General features: G+C 59.9%; 2 protein-coding genes across 2 annotated transcripts; both read right to left on the bottom strand.

Annotated features, from left to right (window-relative positions):
- Nucleotides 1-347: 347 nt before the first annotated feature.
- LOC123356079 (transmembrane protein 79-like) lies at nt 348-8,631 on the bottom strand. Its single transcript, XM_044999051.1, has 4 exons — nt 8,614-8,631; nt 5,810-6,707; nt 1,609-1,822; nt 348-736 (listed from the first exon to the last, which is right to left on the bottom strand). The coding sequence occupies exons 1-4, from the start codon at nt 8,629-8,631 to the stop codon at nt 523-525; spliced, it is 1,344 nt and encodes a 447-aa protein (XP_044854986.1). The 3' UTR covers nt 348-522.
- Nucleotides 8,632-13,222: 4,591 nt separating this feature from the next.
- LOC123356077 (CTD small phosphatase-like protein 2-B) lies at nt 13,223-18,264 on the bottom strand. The gene is made up of 9 exons (XM_044999050.1): nt 18,093-18,264; nt 17,594-17,708; nt 17,400-17,505; nt 17,134-17,220; nt 16,467-16,529; nt 15,822-15,901; nt 15,614-15,740; nt 14,208-14,303; nt 13,223-13,423 (listed from the first exon to the last, which is right to left on the bottom strand). The coding sequence occupies exons 1-9, from the start codon at nt 18,262-18,264 to the stop codon at nt 13,361-13,363; spliced, it is 909 nt and encodes a 302-aa protein (XP_044854985.1). The 3' UTR covers nt 13,223-13,360.
- Between the last annotated feature and the right edge of the window lie 4,514 nt (nt 18,265-22,778).

Raw genomic sequence — 22,778 nt, 5'->3', positions numbered from 1 at the left:
CAGGCCACATCAAAGGGAAAGGCTAAAGCCCCTCTCCTCTGGGCTCAGATTAACCTTGGCCAGGCTGCAGAGACAGCTGTCCCTGGCACACAGCACAGCCCCGGGGAAGGCTGGGCTGGAGGGAGGGAGGGAGAGACCAAGGGGATCTCCAGGGCCAGGACTCAATGTCAGTTACAGTATCTCCTGGGAGCAGGAGCTTGCTGGAGCAGTTTCACATGCTGCAGGCGTTGGGCTGGGAAAAGCCCTTCCCACGCCGTTTGGTAGTACAGGGCCGGGCCCTGCTGCTCTGTGGCGTCTTAGTGACCTTACTGCGGTGGTTGCTAAGAAGTTGCCTTCAGCTATGGGGCTCGTCCATCACTCAGCACTGCCCAGCTCGGGGGTGGGAGGGCACAGCTGGGGATGGACTGAAGCAGGGATGCTTTATGCTGCCTTGTGTATTGATCCAAGCTGGGCTGGAGCAGCTGTTCAGAGGTGGAGGCTGCTGGAGCTCAGGACTCTCCCCATCCTATGCCGTCTCCTCCTTCAAGTGCCTTGGCTCACGGGCTCCCGCGTGGGGGCAGGCGTGGCCCCGCCGCCGCCCCCACCCGCTGGAGAGGGCGCGAAGAGGAAGGCGAAGCCCAGGTCGTACAGACAGAACAGGTTGTAGACGGTCATCGCCAGGGCCGGGAAGAAAGAGAGGCCGAAGCCAAAGCCACGGTAAGCGCTGCCGACGTGGAGGCTGATCCAGTAACAGCATCTGCAGCACAAAAGGCAGAGCGTTCGCTACCCGTCCCCAGCGCACCGAGGGCAGGTCGCCAGGGGACGAGTACACGGAGCGCCCAGCAGCAACACGTGATAAGGACGGACTCCCTGCCCCGGGGAGCTTGCCAGGATCGTGCAGTTACTTGGGAGGTTAAAGGTCCAAGTGCTTGATGACAACTCTGCTCTCTCCAGTACCCATCATAGCCTCCCCCGGCCGGTCATGAGAGACCAAGTCATTCCTCGCCAGGCTGCAGCCTCTTGTGGAAAGTTCCCCCAGCTCTCCCCAGGCAAAGAAATCAGCCGGCCAAGGAGATGCAAGCAGGGTTACACTCGTGCCAGCGAGATCTGGCTCACAACATGGCTGGAGAGAAACGAGGCTCTGAGGAGCTCTCCTGTCTGTTACATCACGGTGGCACCTACTGACTTCTATGGGCCCGACAGCTCCGGGTGCTGCTCTGGGCCGGCATGTGGCTATGCCAGGGGGGAAGGGAGATTCTGGAAGGCAGCGCAGCCCAAGCAACAGGCCGGGAATCGCTCACGACGGTCCCTGAGGCAAGACACAGGCCGGGAGGGGCCACCAGCTCAGTGGGGAGCTGCAGTTAGAGGGGACGTGAGGGGGACTACACCCAAAAGAGCTGACGGCTTCCGTTCCTGCTGGAGAGCCGGATCCTCAGCTGGGGTGAACTGGCTTCAGTGGAGCTATGGTGGGCAAGAGCAGCGTCAGGCCCCCGAGTTGTGTCTCTACTAAGGAGGGGCCGGACAAGAGGCATTTAACTGAATCTCTGTGGGCCGCAGGAAGGGGTGGGGGGGGTTAACTGGGTGCATCGTCCATGCTGCCCGCTGCCATCCCTGGTCCCAGCGTCTCACCTGCCGATGGAGAAGAGCCCGGCCAGGACGGGGATGAGGCGCAGGTGCTCCTGGGCCAGGAACGTGGCCAGCACCACCGTGTTGAGGCCGAAGATGACAAGCTGCTCCGTGGAGCTGGTGATGTACAGCCGGTGGAGCAGGACGGGCGGGGAGCGCGTGTCCAGCGGGTCGATGGCCACCGAGCAGAGCTTGGCGAGAGCCCCGAACATGGCACCTAGAGGCAGGGCGGGGTGGGGGGAGGTTTGCATCAGACACCACAGTCAAACCCAGACCCTCTGAGCGCCAAGTCCCGCCCTCGCCCTGCTCTTGCTGAGACAGAGCCGCGCTCGGCCGCCAGCACCAGCAAAGCCAGCGCCACACCCCATGTTCCCTGTCCCCAAAACGAAAGAGCTCGTGGGCTTGGTGGAGCCCGTGGGTAAATGTGGCTCGCCCAGTCCCTGGGTGCAACTCCTCTCTATTTTATGAGAGCCGTTCAGGGCCCACCACGTGCTCCGAGCCGTACAGACAAAGAGCCGAGGCTCAGAGTGGAAAGGGCCAGTAGTACTGGGCATTTAGGGAAGACCACTGCAGCGGTCAGGGCGGCACTCAAGTGACCCAGGTTCAATTCCCTGCTCTGCCAGACTTCTTATGTCTTGGGTAGGTCCCAGCCTCTCTGCACGGCAGATCCCCCAGCCCTGCCCTGCCTCACAGGGAGGTAAGGAGGATGAAGACTGTGAGATGCTCAGGCACTACAGAAATAGGAGCCATAAATACCCTAGATAGGTGGCAGCCAGGACTTCTGGGTGCTATCTGGGGTTCTGCCAGTGTGTGTAACCTCACATGAGTCATTCGGCAGCTGCGTGCCTCAGTTTCCTCTTCGGTACTATGGCGATAATAAGCCTCAATCTCGCTGCAAAGTGCTAGGCACTACTGTTACCAGTGGATGGAAACACGTGTCAGAGGGCCGAGTCCATTGGCTGGCGAGGCACGAGGCAGGACTGTGGGCCCCGGGAGCAGAAGCATGAGACACACACCTGATCCTACACTTAAAGCCATTGTTGCACTAGCTTTGTGCCTTGAACGGGTGGCTGCACGGGCTGGAGAGCGCTGCTGCAAACAGCAGGCGGGGCCCATCCTGCCAGGGCCGGCCACCTGTCTCCTGCCGAGCCAGGAGGCCGGCAATCTGCCTGTCACTCGTGCTAACCCGTACCCACCCTGCAAGAAGGGGAGGCCTCGGTCTCAGAGGGCAGCCAGGAGTCGTCCCCCCCCCCCCCCCCGTACAGGCTACAGCAAACACTCGAAGGTCAGACCTGCTGCCCTTCCTCCTCCCCAGCTGACACCCCCACTGCCCCGCATCAGAAATCCTCTCCCCTGAATTCATTCCCTGGTGGACAGGAATCAAAAGCCGCCACGAACCATTCAAGGGCAGGCGGAGCTGGCTGCCCTGATCTGGCAAGTGCCAGCAGAGGCTCAGAACTGGGTCACTCGGCGGGGAAGGGGGTGGGGGGTCCCTTTTGATCCCTCCCCACTCAGCCTCCTACCAGATGCAGATGGGAGTTATTAGTGCATGCAACACTGGGATGGGAAATTTCCTGCAATGAGTGCAGCTTTTGGGGCCGGAGGCGGGGAGACTGGAACCTAGATCACGGGGCAGGGCTGTGTTTGTGCAGAACCTAACATCACGGGTCCGGGGGGTCCCGGACATGTCCACGCTACCAATAATCATTATAACGGACTCGGGGACTGGATGCTCAGGAGGCGCACAGCAAATTAGCGTGAGCAGTGGGGCCAGGCCACCGCCCTGCCCAGCACCCAGTGAAGGGAGAGGATAAACCAGCTGGTCATGCAAAGCCCAGCGCATGCCGCCCACTGCACGCCTCCGGACGAGACACCCAGGCGCTCAGGTTACCCTGGTGACAAGGCCTTTGCTTTAGTGCCTGCTCAGAGTCTGCCTAGGCTCAGGGACCGGCTAGGCAGCTGCTGCAGCAGCTCCCACTCCTCTCTCATTAAGGCAGGAATGCTGGGCTCAGGGATCCTTCCAAAATCCAATTTCAGGCCAACAGCCCCGTGTTTGCTCCCTGTCCCGCTTGCTGTTTACAGAGATAACAAAGGGACCCGGAGGAATTTTCTCTGTAATTAAACCATCTCCCTGCGTGCCTTCCACGGGAGACAGACGGGGGCTGGGGTCCGGCCCCAGCGCTTAGCAACCCTCATCCCCTGTGCTGGCAGCACCGAGACAGCAGGAGACGTGTACAAGTGGCAGAAGTGTCCAGCCCAGGGAGCAGCCGGGCGTGGGAGACGGAGCTCGGCTGGCTGGAGATGGGAGTCGGGCCCAGAGGACATTCCTGGCTTGGCTCGGGGTGGAAAGGTCTCTGCCAGCACTGGGGGGGCTCAGGGGGCTTAGCTGGAAATCAAAGCAGTGACCGTGCATTGGGGTGACTCCTTTTCCCCCATAGACTCCAGCTCTGCCACTCCCCCTGCTCGTGGAATAACCAGCTGTTCTCAGCCATCAGGGAGGGGACTGGGGATCTGGCAGGTCTTCTCCACGGCCCAAAGCGAGGTTTCTGCAGGATCTGCAGCCCCACGCAAGCTGCTCTGACCCATGGTGGGGGTACTGTGCTCCTGCCGTGGAGGGGCTGAGCTATAGGACAGTAGGCTCCAAGGGCCATGTCTGCCCTACGGGGGTGACCTCGCAGCACTCACTAGGAGCCTGAGCCAAACAGATCCAATGGAAACCTAGGGAGGTGGTGGAATCTCCATCCTTAGAGGTTTTTAAGGCCTGGCTTGACAAAGCCCTGGCTGGGATGGTTTAGTTGGGGATTGGTCCTGCTCTGAGCGGGGGGTGGGACTAGATACCTCCTGAGGTCCCTTCCAACCCTGAGATTCTATGATCCTATGAAACAGGATCAGGCCCTGAGCACCCATAGTCCTGCCCCCAGCTGGCGCCGGGCTCAGTGCAAAACCCGCGATGGATTAAAACAGGGCTGGTGCCAAAGTCCTGGTTTGGAATCAGGAGCGGGATCTTCCCAGGACATCAGAGATGGGTCACTACTGGTGGCTGTTCTGGGAGCTGTCCACATCCTGGCCCCACTTAGAGGGAGATTTCCATTGCCAAGCACATCACAGAGACCCCGCTGCTGGGAACGAGGAGGAATTGGCGACTGGGGCTGGCAAGCCCCAGCCACCCAGCACCCCACGGAAAGCCATCAGCCCGCAAAGACATGAACCGGGGTGGGGACCACGTCTTCCTTTTTCTGCATTCAGCACCATGGCCAGAGCAGGGAGGGAGGGGGGAAATGAGAAGGCAGAGGGGGACCCCAGCAGACGGCAGCCCGATCGGCCATCCAGCCCGGTGTGCCTGCACTGGGCAGACGCACCCACACTTCCTGGGGGTCCAAGGAGCAGCGTAGCTGGGTGACACCATCCCATACGGCACCAGGCCCACTGGGAAGTGGCTTCCTGTCACCAACAGGGCAGAGTGAACGTCTTGGTGCCCTTGGGGCTCCAGACCCTTTCGCGAGAGCCCAAATGAGGGATCCCAAATGAACGGAGGAAGGTCTCCTGGGAGGGGAGCCCCTGACAAATACCCGTGTGCTCAAGGGGCAGCGCAGAGCATTAGCGTCGGGCTCAGGCCAATTCACAGGAGTCAATAGAAAGATCCCGAGACCCTTGTGTGAGGGTCTCAAGAAAGGCAGACGGGCTGGAAGGAAAGCTGGAATTCTGCTCTCTTTGTCCGGGTTTCTAAGCAGATGTTGCCAGGACCCAGGTCTGAGAAACACCCCCGCCCCCAACAGGGTCATTATCTTCATTTTACAGCGGGGTAAACTGAGGCACAGGACAGGGACTTGCCTGAGGTCACATAGTGAGTGGCAGAGCCAGGAATAGCAGCCAAGAGCCTCGGCCCCCTGCTTTCACTGCTCGATAACTCTCCCTCCAAAAGTCAGGTCTAGAACCCTGGTGGTCACACCAACATCAGGACCAGCCCCTCGTCACCCTGCCCCCTCGTGCAGTCGCACTGTTCACCAGTGCAAGGGGTGAGTGTGCAAACACCACCATCCTGATTTGCATCGGGGTAAACTGCACCAGGGACAAGGCCATGATGGGTTGGGGGGCGCTGGCAGGCAGGGTGACAGCTTGGGTCTCCCAGAAGCTTGCCAGGAGGAGAGGAGATCCCCTCCGGACCCCTGCCTGGGCCCTGCAGCCCAACGACCCCAGGCCTTACCAAGAATGCTGGGCACCACGGCGATGAGGAGGCAGCGCAGGGCGAAGGCCGCACGGCTGGCCAGGTCCGGGCAAAGCGGCGGCTCGAAGGGCAGGAGGTAGTACAGTCCGTAGAGGACCCAGGGCGCCAGGAGCAGCGAGACGAAGACCGAGGACACGGCCTTCAGGTGGGAGCTGGTGCCGCAGCCGCAGCACTTCCCTGGCGGGCGAGGGGCGGGCTCCTCGGGGCCACAGGAAACCGGCTCCACACCCGAGCCGAGGAACGGCTGCTCCTCCCTGGGGAGAGGCCGACTGGCCGTGGTGCATGCTGGCCCCTCGCTATGGGGCTGCGCCCTGCTTGGCTCCCTGCTGGAGGGCAGATGCTCCATGTGCTGCACCATGGGGGTCTCTGCCCCCACCCTGTCCAGGAAACAGGTCTCCTTGGGCACTGCCACCACCACGCTCTCTCCAAGCCCCACCCAGCCGGTCTCCCATGGGTCGCAGCCCAGTGGAAGGATGGGGTCTTTGGGGTCCATTGCCACAGGAAGCCCGGGGTCCCCCTGCACCGTGGAAGGCCGAGGGTCCTCCCCCAGGAGAGAACCACCCCCCTGGCTCTGCATCCCCTCCACCGGCTCAGCCTCTGGCCCTGGAGAGTCGCTTGTAGCCAGGCTGAGGGAGGCCTCCTCCTCGGAGGTGGAGTGCAGCTCCTCGACGGAGGACTCGGGGCTGTCGGAGACAGGCGCCAGGGAGATCTGGGTGTCCAGGTCCAGGAAGGGCGAGAAGGAGAGGCGGCTCGGGTCGATGTCCTGCAGCTGGTTGATGAGGTCGGCAATGGAGTCCTTGACGCTGTCAAACTCCCGCAGCTGGTGGCAGCTGGCCGGGGCCTTGGGGGCTGTCATGGCGGGGTTGCAAGGCAGAGACTTGTCAGAGCCCGGGGGAGAGAACAGGGTGTCCGACCCCCCTCCTGTCCTTGCCGATCCCCAGGGCTCATCAGCTCTCCCGGCAGGTGGGTCTCACGGTCATGGAGGGGGAATCTGAGAGACAGAGAGGGGACGGCAACCCCACAAATCAGTAGCAGAGCCAGGGAGAGGACCCGGCAATCCTGATTCCTGGGTTCTCTTGCTCTAACTACTAGACCCTGTTCCCCTCAGAGGTGGGAAGTCCAGATTCCCACACCTGCACTAACCAGTGAGAATCCTGACTCCCAGCCCCCTGCTCTAACCACTAGACACCACTCCCTCTCATTGCTCCTGGGAAAATGCAATATGGCAATCTCTTCCAGCAATGTTTCTCATGGGCGGGTAGGGACTGACAGGGACATTGTATTCGATTTGATTTGATGCCTGAGAAGCAGCTGTCACCGCAGATCTGTTTGGGGGAGAGGGGGAGCTCCATGTTATCTGGGGCAGGGAGAGAATCCCCCAGAGGGGTAGGATCTCTCTTGGGGGACGGGTGCTGTGATCCCTTCTCTCCTGCTGGCCCCGGGGAGCAGGGCTGGGGGCTCAGTGCTCTTAGCTGAGACAGGCCTCGGCCTCCCCGGGGAGCAGGTTCCTCTTGTAGCTGGAAGATGTGGCTGAGACTCTGAAGCTGGGAGGAGGCGGCTACCTCTGGGAAAGTGCTGTGCAGTCCCTGGGCTCCCATCGGGGCGGAGCCCTGCTGCCCCATAGCTTGTGAAGGGGGTTGGGATGGGGATGGAGGCGGGTTCCAGCCCTCCAGAGTGTGGTCTGGATTTCAGACACCGCAAGGTCCAGGGGGCTCGGGGGGAGCTCTGTCTCCATGCCGGCTGCAGGATGGAGCCCCCTGGAAATCAGGGGGTGAATGGGCCACTGAGCAGCAATTTCCCCAGTCTCATCCCTCCCCCAACATGGGAGCCAGGGGCCTCGTGGGGTGCAGCCCATGGGCTGGATGACCCCTCAGGGATGGCCCCCGAGTGTGCCATGGGGAAGCCGTGTCCTTATAACAGGGGCCTCTTCACTGCAGTGGGACAGAGGACACGTGACCCACACCCCTGGGAGCCGGGAATCGCCACGGTGCACAGATCAATGGGGCGGCGCATTGGGAATCCCATCTCCGCTCCCAGCCAAATCCGGGAGGAGGAGAACTGCCCCCACAATGCACCTGGATGGGCGACAGTATCCCCCAGGGAGGTGATCTCCCCCCGCCCCCCGCTCCCCATCGGCTCCAGCCCTGGAGCTGGAAGCGAAGTTGCTGGACCCAGCCCTATGGACTGGGCTCTGGGAGACACCTGGGTGGGGGGTGGGGTCAAAGGCGCACATGGCTCCTAAGCAAACTCAGGAAAGCTACAGCCCCCCCCTCTGCCTAACCCTAACCCCCAAGATCTCCCCTGCCCCCCTCCTCCCGTGCTGATGGAGACAGAGAGGAGACAGCGCAGTGAAACTGCTCCGCCCTCCCGCCGCGTCTCGGTCCCGGGGGCCCCAGCCCAAGCCGGCCCCTCAGAGCCACCCCAAGTCAGACAAGGAGAGGACTCTCCCCACAACTCTGGTGGGATGGGGGGCGAGGGGGGGTCTGTTCTGTTAGGAAAGGGTCACTTCAAACACAGCCGAGAGCTCGGCGTGCAAATGGATTTGAATCCTTCAGTCCCCCACCCCTGCCCCCTCCATGCCCCCCACATCCACCCCTGCCCCCTCCATCCCCCCAGATCCACCCCTGCCCTATCCATGCCTCCCACATCCACCCCTGCCCCCTCCATGCCCCCCAGATCCACCCCTGCCCCCTCCATGCCCCCCTACATCCACCCCTGCCCCCTCCATGCCCCAACTGCCCCCCACATCCACCCATCCCTAACCCCCTCTACAGCGCTCTCACATCCACCCCGGCCCCCATCGCCCCAACTGCCCCCCACAGCCACCATCCACCTCCCCCCTCAACCCGCTCCCCTACATCCAACCCCCGAACCTCCCTCCCCAGCGCCCCCGCATCTCTCTGCAGGCCCCGCCCCGCCTGCGCCCCCCCGGCTCACCGCGCTCCAGTCCCCAGGACTCTCTGCGCAGCGCCCGGGCTCGGCTCCGTCCCGCCGCCTCGGCTGCAAGTTTGAATGAAAACGCGAGTCAAGTTTCGTGCCTGGCCGAGGCGGCTCCCCCCGCCCGGCCCGCCCGGCCAATCCCCGCAGGCGGGGCCGCCCCCCGGCCCCTAACCCGGGCCACCGAGTCTGACCCCGCCAGCGGAGGATCCCAAAGCGCTTTGCAGCCACACCCTGCCGGGGCCCGATGCTGCGCCGCTCACCCCCAGGGGAGTCGGAGCCATTCAGCTGACAAGGGAGCAGGGCTTCAGCGCCCCCGTCCCCTGCTCCAGCTGCAGCATGGGCCGGGGGTAAGGGCACGGAGTGGGGCCCTCCCAGGTGGGGGAATTATGCCCGTGCCTCAGTTTCCCCCTCTTGCCCCTTGGCTGTTTAGGCTGCAAGCGCTTCCATACCCTGCTTAGCACGGGGGGGGGGTTAGTGTTCCTGGAATACAAATACGAGGTGGGGAAACTGAGGCACTGAGGGAAGGTGACTGAAAAAAGAAATCTTACCCAGCAAGTCCCCGTGGCGGAGCTGGAATTGGGACCCAGGCAGCCTGACCTCTGCTAGGCTGCTCTTACCCAAAGGGCTTCTCTGTAAGTATCAGCCCTTGGGAGGAGACCGAGTTCCTGCGGGAGGAAGAGCCCACTGGCAGCAGAGGGCTCTTTGATCTAGCAGGCAAAGGCAGAACAAGACAAGGCTGGAAACAGAAATTCCATAAACCCAGCCTAGAAATAGGAGGCACCTATTTGCCAGCGAGAGGAATTAACCACCGGAACACACGGACCTGGGGAGGTGGCACATTCTCTGCCCCTGACATCCAGTCCTAGTTAAGATTCGCTAGCTCAGCTACCAGCTCTGGGCTGGATCCAGGAATCGCCAGGCAGCTCTCACAGGTAGCCGGTGCTCTGCACATCAGGCTAGATGAGGGTAACGGTCCCTGTGGGGATTAGAGCTGATGAACTCTCAGGACCCTAAAACCAGCACCAAGGGAATGTAACTGGGTCTCAGGAGTGTCCCCCCCACATAGCACCCACGTCTCAGAGCCGGGGCCTTGGGTCCAGCTAATTGCACTGCTTGGGTGTGTAACTACCCTGACCGTTCCTTTGCTGTAGCGTGGTCGGGTCCTCACCCCTGCCCAGCACCAAAATGGTTAAAGCTGGTTCTCTCCGTGCACAGCCAGCCAGTCCCGGCCCAGCTCTTAACTTGCAAGGCGTGTTCCCTCCCTAGATTGCAAAGCACGGTGGGCCAGTCTTACCGTCTCTGTTTTTACAGAGGGGAAACAGAGGCACAGATGGAGTGACTCACCCATGTAAACTCCACCAGAGTCTGCGGCAGAGCCAGGAATCAAGCCCAGGTCTCCTGAATCTTAACCCCTCATGCCCATCCGTCTCACAGGACAGAAGCTTGGCCTCTGCAGCTGCCTTGCTCATTGCCATCTTCCCCTAACAGCAGGACTCCAGGGGGGAGCCCAAAGCAGAGAGGAAGTGACTTGCTCAAAGGCCCCCAGCCAGTCAGGGTAGAGAACCCAGCTCCCTGGCCCTGTCCTGGTTGTAGGGGAGGGGAAGCAGCCCTGGCTAGAGAGGAGGTGGCTCACTGCACTGGGGTGGCTCGGGTAGCAGCCTCCTGCCGGAAGCATGGCCCCTGTGCAGCTGGGATTTCTCTCAGTGCCCGGGGCACTGGTGGGGGAGAGCAGGACTGTTGGTGGCTACCGGTTCTCCACCCCCCATAAATTGCTTTGAGAGCTGGGCTGAAATCCTCCAGGACGGGGTGATCTAAGGGCTTCTCAGACAATAGCGCCCTTTGTTCGGCAGCGGCCATGTGCGCGGCATTGAGCCCAGCAGAAGGGGGGCTGGGGGCGAGGATAGAGTTACACAAGCCGGTGGTGATGGGATCCGGCTGGATTCCACAGAGGGCGGCAGGGGCAGGGCTGTGGGCCCAGGCAGCCAGTGGCCACAGGGCTAGTTTGGGCAGCTGCTTCCCACCTCTGGCTACTGGGTTTCGCAGCCCCTTGTGCATGGGGAGGAATGAGATGGGGGGAGGGGAGGAGGAATGTCTGGTGGTGACAGGGGGGGCATTCTTCAGCTGCTGGAACAGGATGCAGCCCCTACCCCAAGGGCCCAGCTCCAGCCTGCCCTATGCCAGGAAGGCCCCCCATTTCCCAATGGGGAGAGAAGGCAGCTAGGTCACAACCCAAGTCTCCTTCAGAAGGGAGAGGCTGGCTCAGTAACCCACCTGTTCCAGACCCCCCAGCCTGGGGCAGGGGCACGAGCTGTGGGGACTGAACCTGGGACCTCTGGGTCTAGCAGCAGGAGCCTCTACCTGAGCTGAGGGACCCAGTGTGGCTGGTTCGTGAACCTCCCTGTAGCCCAGCCAAAGCTCCCCACCGTGGGGGCAGCGCCAGCCCAAGGCTGCAGCTGGAGGGGGAACTTGTGCCTATTCCAGCCAGCAGCAGCCAGGGAGCAGATGGCTGCACCTGTGCAGATGCCTCCTGGAGACAGCTGGGGCTTCCCTGGTCTGGCCAGCCCTGGCTCAGACATTTAACAGGGATGGGCTAGACAGTATTTGGTCCTGCCATGAGGGCAGGGGACTGGACTCAATGACCTCTTGAGGTCCCTTCCAGCCCTAGAGTCTATGAATCCCTGGCTCAGCAGCAGGACAGATTGTCTCTGCTGAGGTACCAGCTACTCCTGCAGGACTGGTGCCCTCCAGTGGCTACCCCAGATCTAGCACCTTACAAGGCTGGGGCTGCCTCCAAGCCAGCAGCCCTTTGCCACCAGCAGTGAAGAGAGTTTCCCTCTGGCACGTGTTCTGCAGACTAGGACTGAGTTGGGTTCAGGCCATTTGCACTAAAGCAGGCAGCTGGGGGGTGGGAAGAGAAAGGAAGCAGCACAGCAGAGATGAGTAGTTGGTTTTGGTTTTTATTAAATAAACATTGTTTGAAAAGTTCTTTCTTTGTAAAGTTACAAGAGGCCAGCTGGGAATCTCAGCACGCGACCCTTAAAACAGGGAGAGCACAACGCAAAAACCTCTTACTCCACCCCAGCCTTGGCAGAGCCAGGCACAAGGGCTACACACCTGCCCTGCAGGTGGATGATCATGAGGGAGGTGTCTGGGGGGACAGGGAGGGAAGATCAGTGTTTTGCCTGGAAAGAGCTACTTGGTGCAGCCGAGTTGGAGGCTCCTTTGCCGACCCACCCCAGCTCCTCGGCCCCAGGGAATGGCCTTGCTGAACACAGCTCCTAGCACTGGCGCCAGTTACGCCTTTGAAGCTCCAGGGACTCACTGCAGAACCCGGACTAGGTGATCAGAGTGCCAAGCTCCTGGGGTTGCCTGTGCCAGCCAGCTCACCCAAGCAGCTCAGTTCCCAGTATGGTGGGGAGGCACATTGGCAAGACAGTGGCACGCAACAGATTGAAAACTGAAAGCCAAGGCTGGCTGCAAGTCCTGCCAGGGACAAAAATTCCCCTCCTGGCTTCCCTCTGTACAGCTCAGCTCTCCCCCCAGGACCCACCCGCCCCTGGAGTGGCTACAGGGAATGCCTGGCTTGCTCGCCACTGACCCACCCAGGGAGAAAAGTGAGGCCTTGAGTGAGTTGGGAGAATTCAGGAGGTGAGCTACAAAGAGACAAGAGGCAGGTGCGAATGTACCACTAGAGAAATCTTAGCAGCAGGCAGAGCTGCACAAGCCAGCGACCATTGCCCTGGGGCCCAGCACACTGTGATGCTAGACTGTAGCCACTCTGGGACAGCAAGCCTTAAATGCAGCACTGTGGCTGAGCAAACGGTCTCAGAGGTGGGTTTTTTTAAAAGCTGTTTTAAGGACACAGGTTTCAAAGCCAATACAAACTAGCCCAGCTTAATACAAAGGCGATCATAGAATTGAGGTGGAGTTTACCTTCAGCCATTTGCATTTCTCTCAGCTCAGAGGCTGGTCAGTTTCAACTGTTTCTAGTCGGTTTCACTTTCAGGCGCTCATGTCCTGGGAACTTGCTGCAATGCTTCGGTTGCAAAGGTCTGCAGGGAAGTTGTTGCTTTGGAAGGAGACAAAGAAAGCTTCCCTCTGCAGTGTGGAGAGCAAGTAAAGGGGAAGCTTTCAAAGGGTCTTTGTTTGGGTTAATCTTGGGGTGGGGTGTGTGTATATTTTCTTAACTTGAGTCCGGGTGCCCATCTGGGACACATTTAAGTGGCCTGATTTGTCAGAGGGTGAGTGAAAAAAAATCAGCCCCTTTAAGAGTTTCTCAAGTTGGACCCTCAAAATTGAAGTACTCCGAGGCACTAGTAACTTCTGAACTGTAGATCTTGGGGGGTCAGAGTTGGATTTCCCCTGTAGGAAGCTGCCCTCTGCACACGGGTTGCCGAGCTCCGTTTTCCCAGTTGGCTGGATGTGGAGAAGGAGAGTGTAGGTAGGAGGGGACGGAGCAAACGTTTGCGCTGTCGCTGACTGGAACCGGGCAGCAGTGCTGCACTTTGCGCCTGGGACGTTTGGGAGCAGCCCGTCAGGACAGACGTCTGGGAAGGGGTTTTCCCTCCACACCCAGTCCCTGGGCAGATGTCAGTCCACAGCCAGTAGCCTGCAGAGTCGGTATTTCCTCCGGATTTCGGTGCGGACGTCACCCTGCGGAAGAGGGATTTCCAAGGTTACAGCTCAGGTGGGCAGTGCTTGACACCTTGGGCTTGGCAGTTCATAGCCCCGGCTAGGGTGACCAGTGTCCTGATTTTATAAGGACAGCAGGGCCGCCCAGAGGGGGGGGGGGGCAAGTGGGGCAATTTTCCCCAGGCCCGGCAGGGGCCCCCACAAGAATATAGTATTACAACTTTATGAAAGGGGCCCCCAAAATTGCTTTGCCCCAGGCCCCCTGAATCCTCTGGGCAGCCCTGAGGGACAGTCCCGATTTTTGGGTCCTCTCATATAGGCTCCTATTACCCCCACCCTCATCCCAATTTCACATTTGCTGTCTGGTCACCTTAGCCCCAGCACCTCTTTCATCACAAGTTAAGTGCCGCAGGTGAAGTGTGCCACACTCCCCAAGGATCCCCCACAAGGTTGGGGAGTCCTTCAGTGGACCAGACCCTGTGTGTGTGCGCGCGGATGTGGCATGTTCTGCCATTGCATCACCGGGCCATTATTTCCTAAGCAGATGCACAGCACCATGGACTCCTGAGGCTGACAGGAGCTGATCCTGCCATGTTATTGGTAGATCAATAACCCTAGCTTTGTGCAGTGGAGTGGCACTAGGAACCATGTCACTGCTCAGCTGGGGGCCCTGTCTCCATAGAAACAGGGCACAGCTGAGCCCCGAGGGGGCAATTCCCATGAAAGGCAAGATCCCGTCCAGCCCCTTCATCAGCCGGGTTAGAGGGATATTGACCGAGCTGGCTCAGCGCGCTCGTCTCCTTACCGCTTGGCTAAGCTTCCCCAGCAGCGGGAGGACGCGCAGCAACTCCTCGTCCTGGCGGTCTCCCAGCCAGCCGGGGATCGGGATCCAGTTGGAAATCTGCAGGGAGGGGAAGCAGCATTGGCTGTCCAAGAACCAGCCCGTCCCACCAGCCAGGCTGCAGTTAGCCAGGGGAATGCTGAGAGGTTGAGATCCAGGGGCAGGAGTGGGGAGAATGTACCCTGAAGTGCAGAATCCTAGAGGTGTGGGGCTGGAAGGAACCTCAGGCCGTCATCAAGTCCAACCCCCCTGCACTGAGGCAGGACAAAGTCAACCTAAACCATCCCTGATGGGTGTTCGTCTAACCAGTTAAACCTCCACTGATGGTGATTCCACCACCACCCTTGGAAGACTTGTGGGACCCATTAGATACACCCTCCCCGTTGGGCAGGGGGTCACTGATAACTTGGGTATCTGTTGTGCACCAGCCATTAGCAAATTTCCTCTATCGCATTTCCCAGGTTTGAGAGTTTCAGGTGAGATGGGAGGGTGTGTGCGCGCGCACACCCACCCCATTCCTTCCCCCCATCCACTAGGCCAGTAACCCCAAACCAAGAACATTAGGTTGGTTTGGTATGATTTGTTCTTGACAGATCCAGGCTGGCTAATCCTCCACGTGCTCACGAACGGATTGTTTAGAATTTGGTTCGGTATCTTTCCAGGGAGTGAAGTGAGGCAAGGTGGTTCAGAACTTCCTGGGTCCTCTTTGTACGCCAGTCCTCTGAGATCTCACCCATCCTCCAGGAGTCCTCAGAGAATTGCTAACGGTTCTCAGATTGCTTCAGGCAGCACTATGGGCAGGCATGGCCGTATACAGGCCAACACCCCAGCAGGACCTCAGCTGGGAAGGCTGCAGGGTGAGGATCAAGCATGGGAGACCCTGGTCTTTAGGAGGGGGCTCAGGGACCTGGCCTCTTGGGGTCTCTAATTCCCCTGACACTTGAGGTGTTTGCTTTCAGGGGAATGCCAGAGAGGCAGAGTGTAGAATCCAGCCAGGGCATCGTATGTGGGGCAATTTTTACCTTCAGCAGCCTAGCCTTGCTGGGTATTGTTTAGCTGTTGCATCACACCCCAGAAGTGGCTGCATTCCAGCAGCAGGGTGTGTGTGACTGTTTGCAAAGCACTACAGGAACCTCAGGGATGAAAGGGGCTAAAATGACCCTTTTATGCTTTGGACAGGAAGCACACCTCACCTATGCCCTGTAAGACATTGCTCCACTCGGGAGGTGGGGAGGGTGGTAGGTCTCTGACCCACTGCATGGCTCTGGGTGGGGGTGAACAGGCAGAGGGTCTCATTGCCTTTGGAGAGCTCACCCCCATCCTGTGCAGGCAGAGCAATTCCAGCTGCATCCAGCACCCCCCCCAGTTACCTGGTAAGGGAATCCTTGGAGAGAATCATCCAGGGCCACTGTCCTGGCCAGGTCTCTCTCCAGGATGGAAAGGTCCTTCACATAGTAACCCTGCACGCAGAGGCAGTCCTGCTGATAGAGGCGGTGCCTGGGAGGGAGAGGTCAAGGCAGGATAAGAATCAGAGCAGGAACAGGGAGGAGACACGCACCTCTTGCCTGAGACAATCACCTGATCAGCTTCTTCTGAGGGTCCAAGACATCCAGGATCTTCTCTGTGTAGTCCTGCTTCGCGGTGGTGAAGACAAAGATCTGGGGAAAGCGCGTGAGCAGGGCCTGGGAGTGGCTCCCCACAGCCGTGTCTGGGCAGCTCCCAGACACAAGTGGTCTGGGAGCCCCAAATCACCCCTCACTCCCCATCCTCAACCCTCCTCCTTCAGGAGCACCACCGGCTGTTACCAGTGGGGAGCCAGAGGTACAGGTAGGGTGACCAGATGTCCTGATTTTATAGGGACAGTCCCAATTTTTGGGTCTCTCTTGTATAGGCTCCTATTACCCCCCCCCACCCCGTCTTGATTTTTCACATTTGCTGTCTGGTCACCCTAGGTACAGGGAGATGAACCGATGTGGGCACACAGGGAGTCAGTGGCAGAAAGGGGGTTGACCCAGTGATGAGCCCCCAGCCAGCTTCCCTTCACCACCCATCCAGACAAGCCCATGGGCCTCCGACTTCAAGCCTGGCTTTGGATCTGGATTCTGCAGCTGGGTCCTCTCCCTATCGCAGATGCCCCAGCTCCCTTACACCTCCTCCCTCCCCCCAGCACATCTGTGCAGCGCCCTGGCTGCTGGAGAGGGAGGTCATGGGCCCAGCGGGTACCTCGTAGGCTTTGGCGAGGGTTTCCAGGAACTCCTGCACGTGGGGGCGCAGCTTCATGTAAACCTCAAGGAAACCAGGGGGCAGGAAGCAGGGATCAGTATTGATGGGTCCAGCCTCCATCCCCTGCACTGTAACTCCCCTCCCCACAAAAACCCTCCAGCATCTCCTGCTCATTCAGTGCCAGGGACTGATGAGGCAGCGAATCGGCTCAAGGCCCATCTAGCTGCAGAGCTGGTCTCCAGACACTCCAGGAGGATGGAGCAGCTCCTTGGTGTGCAGGATAAGCCTACTCCTTCCTGACCCCACCCCCCATGCAGGCTCAGCTTGTGCCCTGAAGCATGAGGATCAGTAGCTCTTGCCATTAGGCTTTTAGCCACTGCAACTACAGATGAAAGTGAATATTCTCCCCCCACTTCCCAGGCAAGGCCACAGAGTCTGATCAGCACAGGAAGGCTGCAGGAAAGGACAGAGGCGGGGAAGCCAGATTAACAACACAGCTCTCAATCCCCATCTAGTGGGCGGATCAGGGACGTGTTGAGGAATGGGCTGACCTCCCCACTACTGTCCTCACTGCCACCTCCAAGGTAGATGAGCCCCTCCGGCTGCCCCCCCCCCAATCCCAAAAATCACCCCCCAGGCTGCTCGGCATCCCCTGCCAGGCACTAACCCGATAAGCGTCCCCCTGGAAGTCTGTGAGGAAGGTGCAGTCCGCGTCCTGGCTGGATGTCAGGGAGCAACAGACCAGGATCCCCTCCTACAAGCAGGGAGCACGGAGCTGCTTTTAGCACCCTGACCACATGCGAGAACCCCCCAGCAGCCCCCCAGCTGGTGCAGCAGCCAGGATGCACTGTATGGTGACGCCAGGCCCACAGGAGGGATTTGGTTCCTTTAGGAGGGGCCTGATCCCTGCAGAGACACCCCCCCCCAGCTCACCAGCTCCAGGACCAGGGTGCTCTCAGGGGTGCTGCGGGTCTTGATGGGAGTTTCTTTCCTGGGGGGCTTCTGGCTAGACCTGGGGGGCAGGGCCTTGTGGATGAAGCTGGATGTGGGGAAGCAGAGAAAGGGGATTGGAGCCTCAGGGGTACAGTCACCCCCCCCACCCCCGGGACAGTGAGCTCCATACTCACGGACTCAAGCTACCCATTTCCTCTGGCTCATCCGGCGGGAGTTCCCCAAAATACACAACTCCACCTGGGGGCTGAGCTCCGGGCTTCCCTCTCTGCACCCGGGGGCTCTCTGGCTCTGTAGGGACAAAGGCCTGGCTTCAGGATGGCCCCCATCTCCATGGGGACCAACTAGGACTTTGGGGCACCCAATGGGGCAGTGCCCAAGGGGACACGTGCCAGGGCCCAGAGCCTGCAGGCCAGGGCTGAGGGGTCCCAGTCCAGTCTATGTCCATGCAGCACAAACACTAAACCCCCAGGGTCACGGCAATGGCCCCCCAGACAGCTCAGTGGGGGCCGGACCCTGGACCTCCCCACACTCAGCTGCTGTCTGAGGGCTCCTGGATGGCGGGCAGTGCCCAAGCACCCTTGCCAGGGCAGCCGGCCTCACGCACCAGCCCCGAGGCAGGGCACGGGAGCGCCCAGTCATTAGGGACCCGGCAATTCCTCCAGCCTCACTTACCCTCCGCGCCCAGGGGAGAGAAGCAGACGGCGCCCAGGGGTGGGATCTGGAGGGAAGCCGCCTTGCTTGCTGGGCTGGATGGGCACCGTTCGAAATGCACCTTCACGGCCCTTCCAGTCAGCGGGGACACAGGCTCTGCGGGAGGCAAAGGGGGCAGGCGGTTACAGCCCATGGGAGGTGGGACCCACAGAAGAGTCAGCACAAGGCGCCAGCTATGAAAGGTGCTGGGCACTCCATGCCCTTGGGGGAGGGGGGAGCCCTGGGACACCAGCCCTCCCCAGCCAGAGCTCCCTCACCGATAGTGCCGTCCTCTCGCCAGCCTCTCCACCGGCTCTTCCCCTCTCTGGGGGCGCTCGCCTTCCGAGCTGGGGGGCCCAGATCCTCCACGTCGCCGCTGGTCTCTCTGGGGCTAAAGGGCTTCTTCACCCGGGGCGTGATCTTACCCGAGCGCAGCATCATGGTGCGGACGGGCAGCTGGGGGCGGTGAGGAGACAGAACCACCCAGACCCTTCAAACAGCCCACCCTGCGTTGGTAGCGGGACCAGACTCAAGAACACTCGGCCCCTTCTCCAGGGATCTCAACGTGCTTCACAAACAGCGTTGGGAAAATGCCCCCCTATTCCCCACCATAGACAGACCCTCGCGAGCGACTCGCCCGAGGGATCCAGGCCTTAGCTGAGCCCAGGAGCTGCAGCAACGCTTGGCAGAGAGTTGCCCCCGGAAACACAGGCTGAAGCGCTTGGAGAGGAGCATTTCAAGCCAGCAGGGCACCTAGCAAGTGCCTTTGGAGTCATTGAGAGAGAGAAAGGGGCCAGGACCCCCAGAGGAAGGGGAATCGGTCCCTCCCCCACGCTCCACAACAGCCTCAACCCAGGCAGGGCACGAGAGAGTCACCAGCTGGGTCCCAGCGAGCAGGAGCTGACACCGCACCGTGGTTATAGCCAGCGCCCTGCCTGGGAGCCTCAGCAGAGAGGCTAATGAATGAACACAGCCCAGATCTCCTTCTGGATGGGGGAGGCTTGCTCCCAGGCAGGGAGACCCACGGCTGCGGGGCGGGGGCAGGGAGGCACAGCCGCATAATAGCTGCCTGGTCCCTGCTGTGCCTGCCCCAGCCAGAAGGGGTCACACAGCCCTAGTGCCAGCCTATATGAGCAGTGACGTCACTTTGGTATCAGTCCATCCCCAAACAGCAGCCACATCTGTGCCACACTGCAGCATGCCCAGGTGGGCACAAGCAGGGCTCTGATTTGCCATCAACCTGCCCCTAGCACAGGGATTCCCACGAGTTCAAAACGGCCGCTTGGCCCTGGCATGAACACGTGCACAGAGGGCAGAGCTGTGGGGAGCCAGCCAAAGGGACTCCCACCTATCACCAGCCTCAGGCAGGGCTAGATTCCTGCCAATGTCATGATGCACCACAGGAGGGATCCCCATCAGGCCACTGCCTTTTCCCAGCTCTGTGCATCCCCGTGATGCAAGCATAGCCCAGAGGCTGGGGAGCCGTGTCTGCTCTGATAAACTAGACAACCCAGCAACAGGCGCTTCAGAAAACCAGCCGCTCATTGCACCAAACAGGACCCCGGGTACGGCAGAGCCAGCATCTTGTTCAAGTCTCCCTGAGGCCTGAAAAGCCACAGCCAGAGAGACCGCAACACTCACCTAGCCAGGGGGACACAGCACCCTAGGGCCTACAGTCAGAGAGGACAAAGCCCCCAGGAAGCTGTTTTATTGGCAGGGTTGGTTAGTAATGCAGCCCAGCTGGGTTTGCAGGTAATCTTGGTGCATTTAAAGGGACAGGAGCTTTTTTATTTTTAAATCAGCCCCCAACACACAGAGCCCGAGACTCAACCATTCAAGCACAAAACGAATAATGCAGCCCAGCTTTCTAATGGGCGCCCCGGAGCGCATGCTACGGCTCATGAGCGCGAGGGGTTAATAGCACTGGCTGGGGCAGTAGCTTAGGCAGGTGTTTGCAAACTTCACCCACACGGGTCTTAGGATGTACCTCGTTCCTGATCCGCAGCTTCCAGTGCTATTCCAGTTCCCTTGCCCCTTGCCCTGCCACTGCCCCCAGTCCTGACCCACAGCCCCTGCTGCTATTCCAGTCTTGGGTCACCCCCTCCCCCAGCCCTGCCAATGCCCCTTAGTCCTGACCCACAGGGACCTATTCCAGTGTGGAGCCCCTCCCTGTTGCTCTGCTGATGCCCCTCAATCCCTATCCACAGCCCCCCCCCGCCCCATTCAAGTCCTGGGGTTTGTCAGCAGCAGCAGCTGCCGGGCGTGCAAATTGCTGTGGTGTTTTTCCTGCTATGATGAAACATCCATGCAGGGCTGGGTAAAGACCCAACAAAGTCATTGCACTTTTGACCTAAACCAGAAATTAAGACATAAGGGGCAGTGGTGCCTAGTGGTTGGGTACAGCAAGGCAGGATTCTGGGTTCTGTCCCCAGCTCTGGTGTGGCCAAGTCACTTCCCCACTCTGTGCCTCGGTTTCCCCATGTGGAAAACAGGGACACGCTACCCCACAGAGGGACTGCGGGGCTGCGTCAATGTCTGAGCTCCTGGGATGGCGCATGCTCTATGCAAATATTGTCATGCGTGGATTTGCTCCTCACACCATCTGTGGGCCCTGGGGAGACAGGACAACGCCTTCTCGTTTCCTCTTTGATTCTGCTGGTGGCAGAGGGTTCACGTGCCTGGCCCAGCCTGGGATCTGTCTTGTCAGACACACATTGCTCTGGTCCCTGAGCCCACCACACCGAGCCCAACTCTGCGGCTCTTGTGGGGCCTGTCAGATTCCAAACAGCCAGCAGGGGGCGCCCCACTCCAGCTGTGAGGTGGCCTTGGGGCCAGCTGGGTGTTTTCCATGGGGATGTGAGCCCCCCAGAAATACTGGTGGATATTCTCTGAAGAACTCAAAATAAACGGCCCAGCATAAAATCATCGGCTTCACTCACCGGTTCGTGGCCAGGCGACCTGCCATCAGGAGCCTGCGCTCAGCCCTGGGTGCGTTCTCTCTGGGATCTCGAGTGGGAATTATTTCAAACTGCAGATGGAGCCTGAGAAAGAAGGGGGGGGGGGAATGCCTGTGTGTGCATACGCAGGTGCATGCACATATGTGTGTGTGTGTGTGTGCACAGACGGGTTTGTATATTCACACATGTAAGTGCGTGTTCACGGGTGTCTCTGTGAGCAGGTGGGCGTGGCCATGCGTTATCACACAGCCCAAGGCATTATCACCCCCTCTCCAAATCATCAGATGGGCTTAAAGATCACACAATTTCTTTTAATTCATACCGTGGGGCTGGGTTTCTTTGCCTCCTGGCTGTTGAGTCTCTGGGTGTCACCTTTTCACGCTTTCTGGGCAGCCACAGGGGGGTGGGGGGGGGGCTGGAAATGTGCTGTGTTTTTAAATGCAAGCTCAGAGTCTGATGAAATCACCTGACTCCAAGAACTGGGGCTTCAAGGAAAGCACCTGGTATCGTGAGACTCAGGTTAAGATCACGAGAGCTGGCGATGTTGTTTCATGGGCTTTCTGTGCCGGGCACTCACAAGCCCAGTGCACCAGGCTGCTTTGCAAAGGGAAGCCTATCAGATCCTAGCTACCCCATCCTCCTGCCCTGGACAGGACGGTTCCCTTTGCAGTGTGTTCCCCAGGGCCATGGGCCAGCCCATCCCTTTGGAGGGTATTCCACAACTTGTTAGATCTCACCCTCAGGACCCATTCCCTGCTAGTGCCCAGCACTGCGCTCTGAACCCGCTCCCCACAGCATCCCAGAAACAGCTGCGTTTCAGCAGCCTGGTTAGCCATCTCTGGAGAGGCTGGAGCTATGAAATGTCTCGCTTATTGCGTCCTGCACCCTGCAGCCTCGAGTAGCCAAGCGCAGTTATTCGGCAACCTTTGACTCCCAGACACACCCCCGGCTCTCTCCCATGGTGACTTGACGTTAGTTCTTTCTTGCTGCGTTCTCACACGCGTTCGGAACCCTCCAGCTGTCCTTGGTGGAGGGCAGACAAAAGACACTGTCGATAGCGCAAAGTCACTAGGCCTGTAAAGGCCACAGCACGTGCCTAAAAAAATCCACCGGTGACGCCCAGGCCCAGCCTTTGTGAATCAGACCCCGCTTGGCCGGGATTTCGCAGCCTGTTCCCTTGTTTATTCGAGCTGCCCTTTGGCAGGCGCTCTGGGGCTCGGGGTGAGAGGTGAGCGTGCTGGCGGGGAAGGAGCGAGTCCTGCCGCCATTGTTAATTGTGACGACCGGGGGATTTCCAGCTCCTTTCCTGGAGACAAAGCCGCCTGTTTTGGGAAACAGCTCCAGATAAGGGAGCGGGGCCAGAGCGCTGGCTTCTGCTGAGCTCTGCCTATTCCAGCGCTTCCCTTTCGCTCCCCACCCCCGCCCCCTTCGCTGGGATGGGAAAGTTCATCAGCTGCGGGGGTTGGAACGGTGCTTTGCAAACAGGGAACCATCGGTGACATGACCCTGGCTCCGGTGATCGATGGGCAGGGCTTGCCTAGTTCCTTAGCAGCCTGCTGCTGTGACAGTGGGCGACAACGCCCTGGAGCCCTGAGATGAGGCTGGCACAGAATCACTGGGGTGCAGGGCCCCACCTGAGTCACAGTGATGGAGAGGCAGGAGCCCTGAGTGGTGGGGAGATGCTGGAGGAGGAGGCACATATTCCACCGAT

This window comes from Mauremys mutica, chromosome 24, assembly GCF_020497125.1.
Source record: "Mauremys mutica isolate MM-2020 ecotype Southern chromosome 24, ASM2049712v1, whole genome shotgun sequence".
Taxonomy (NCBI): Eukaryota; Metazoa; Chordata; order Testudines; family Geoemydidae; genus Mauremys; species Mauremys mutica.
Note: the sequence above shows the minus strand (reverse complement) of the source record. Positions and strands in the feature narration are given on the sequence as shown.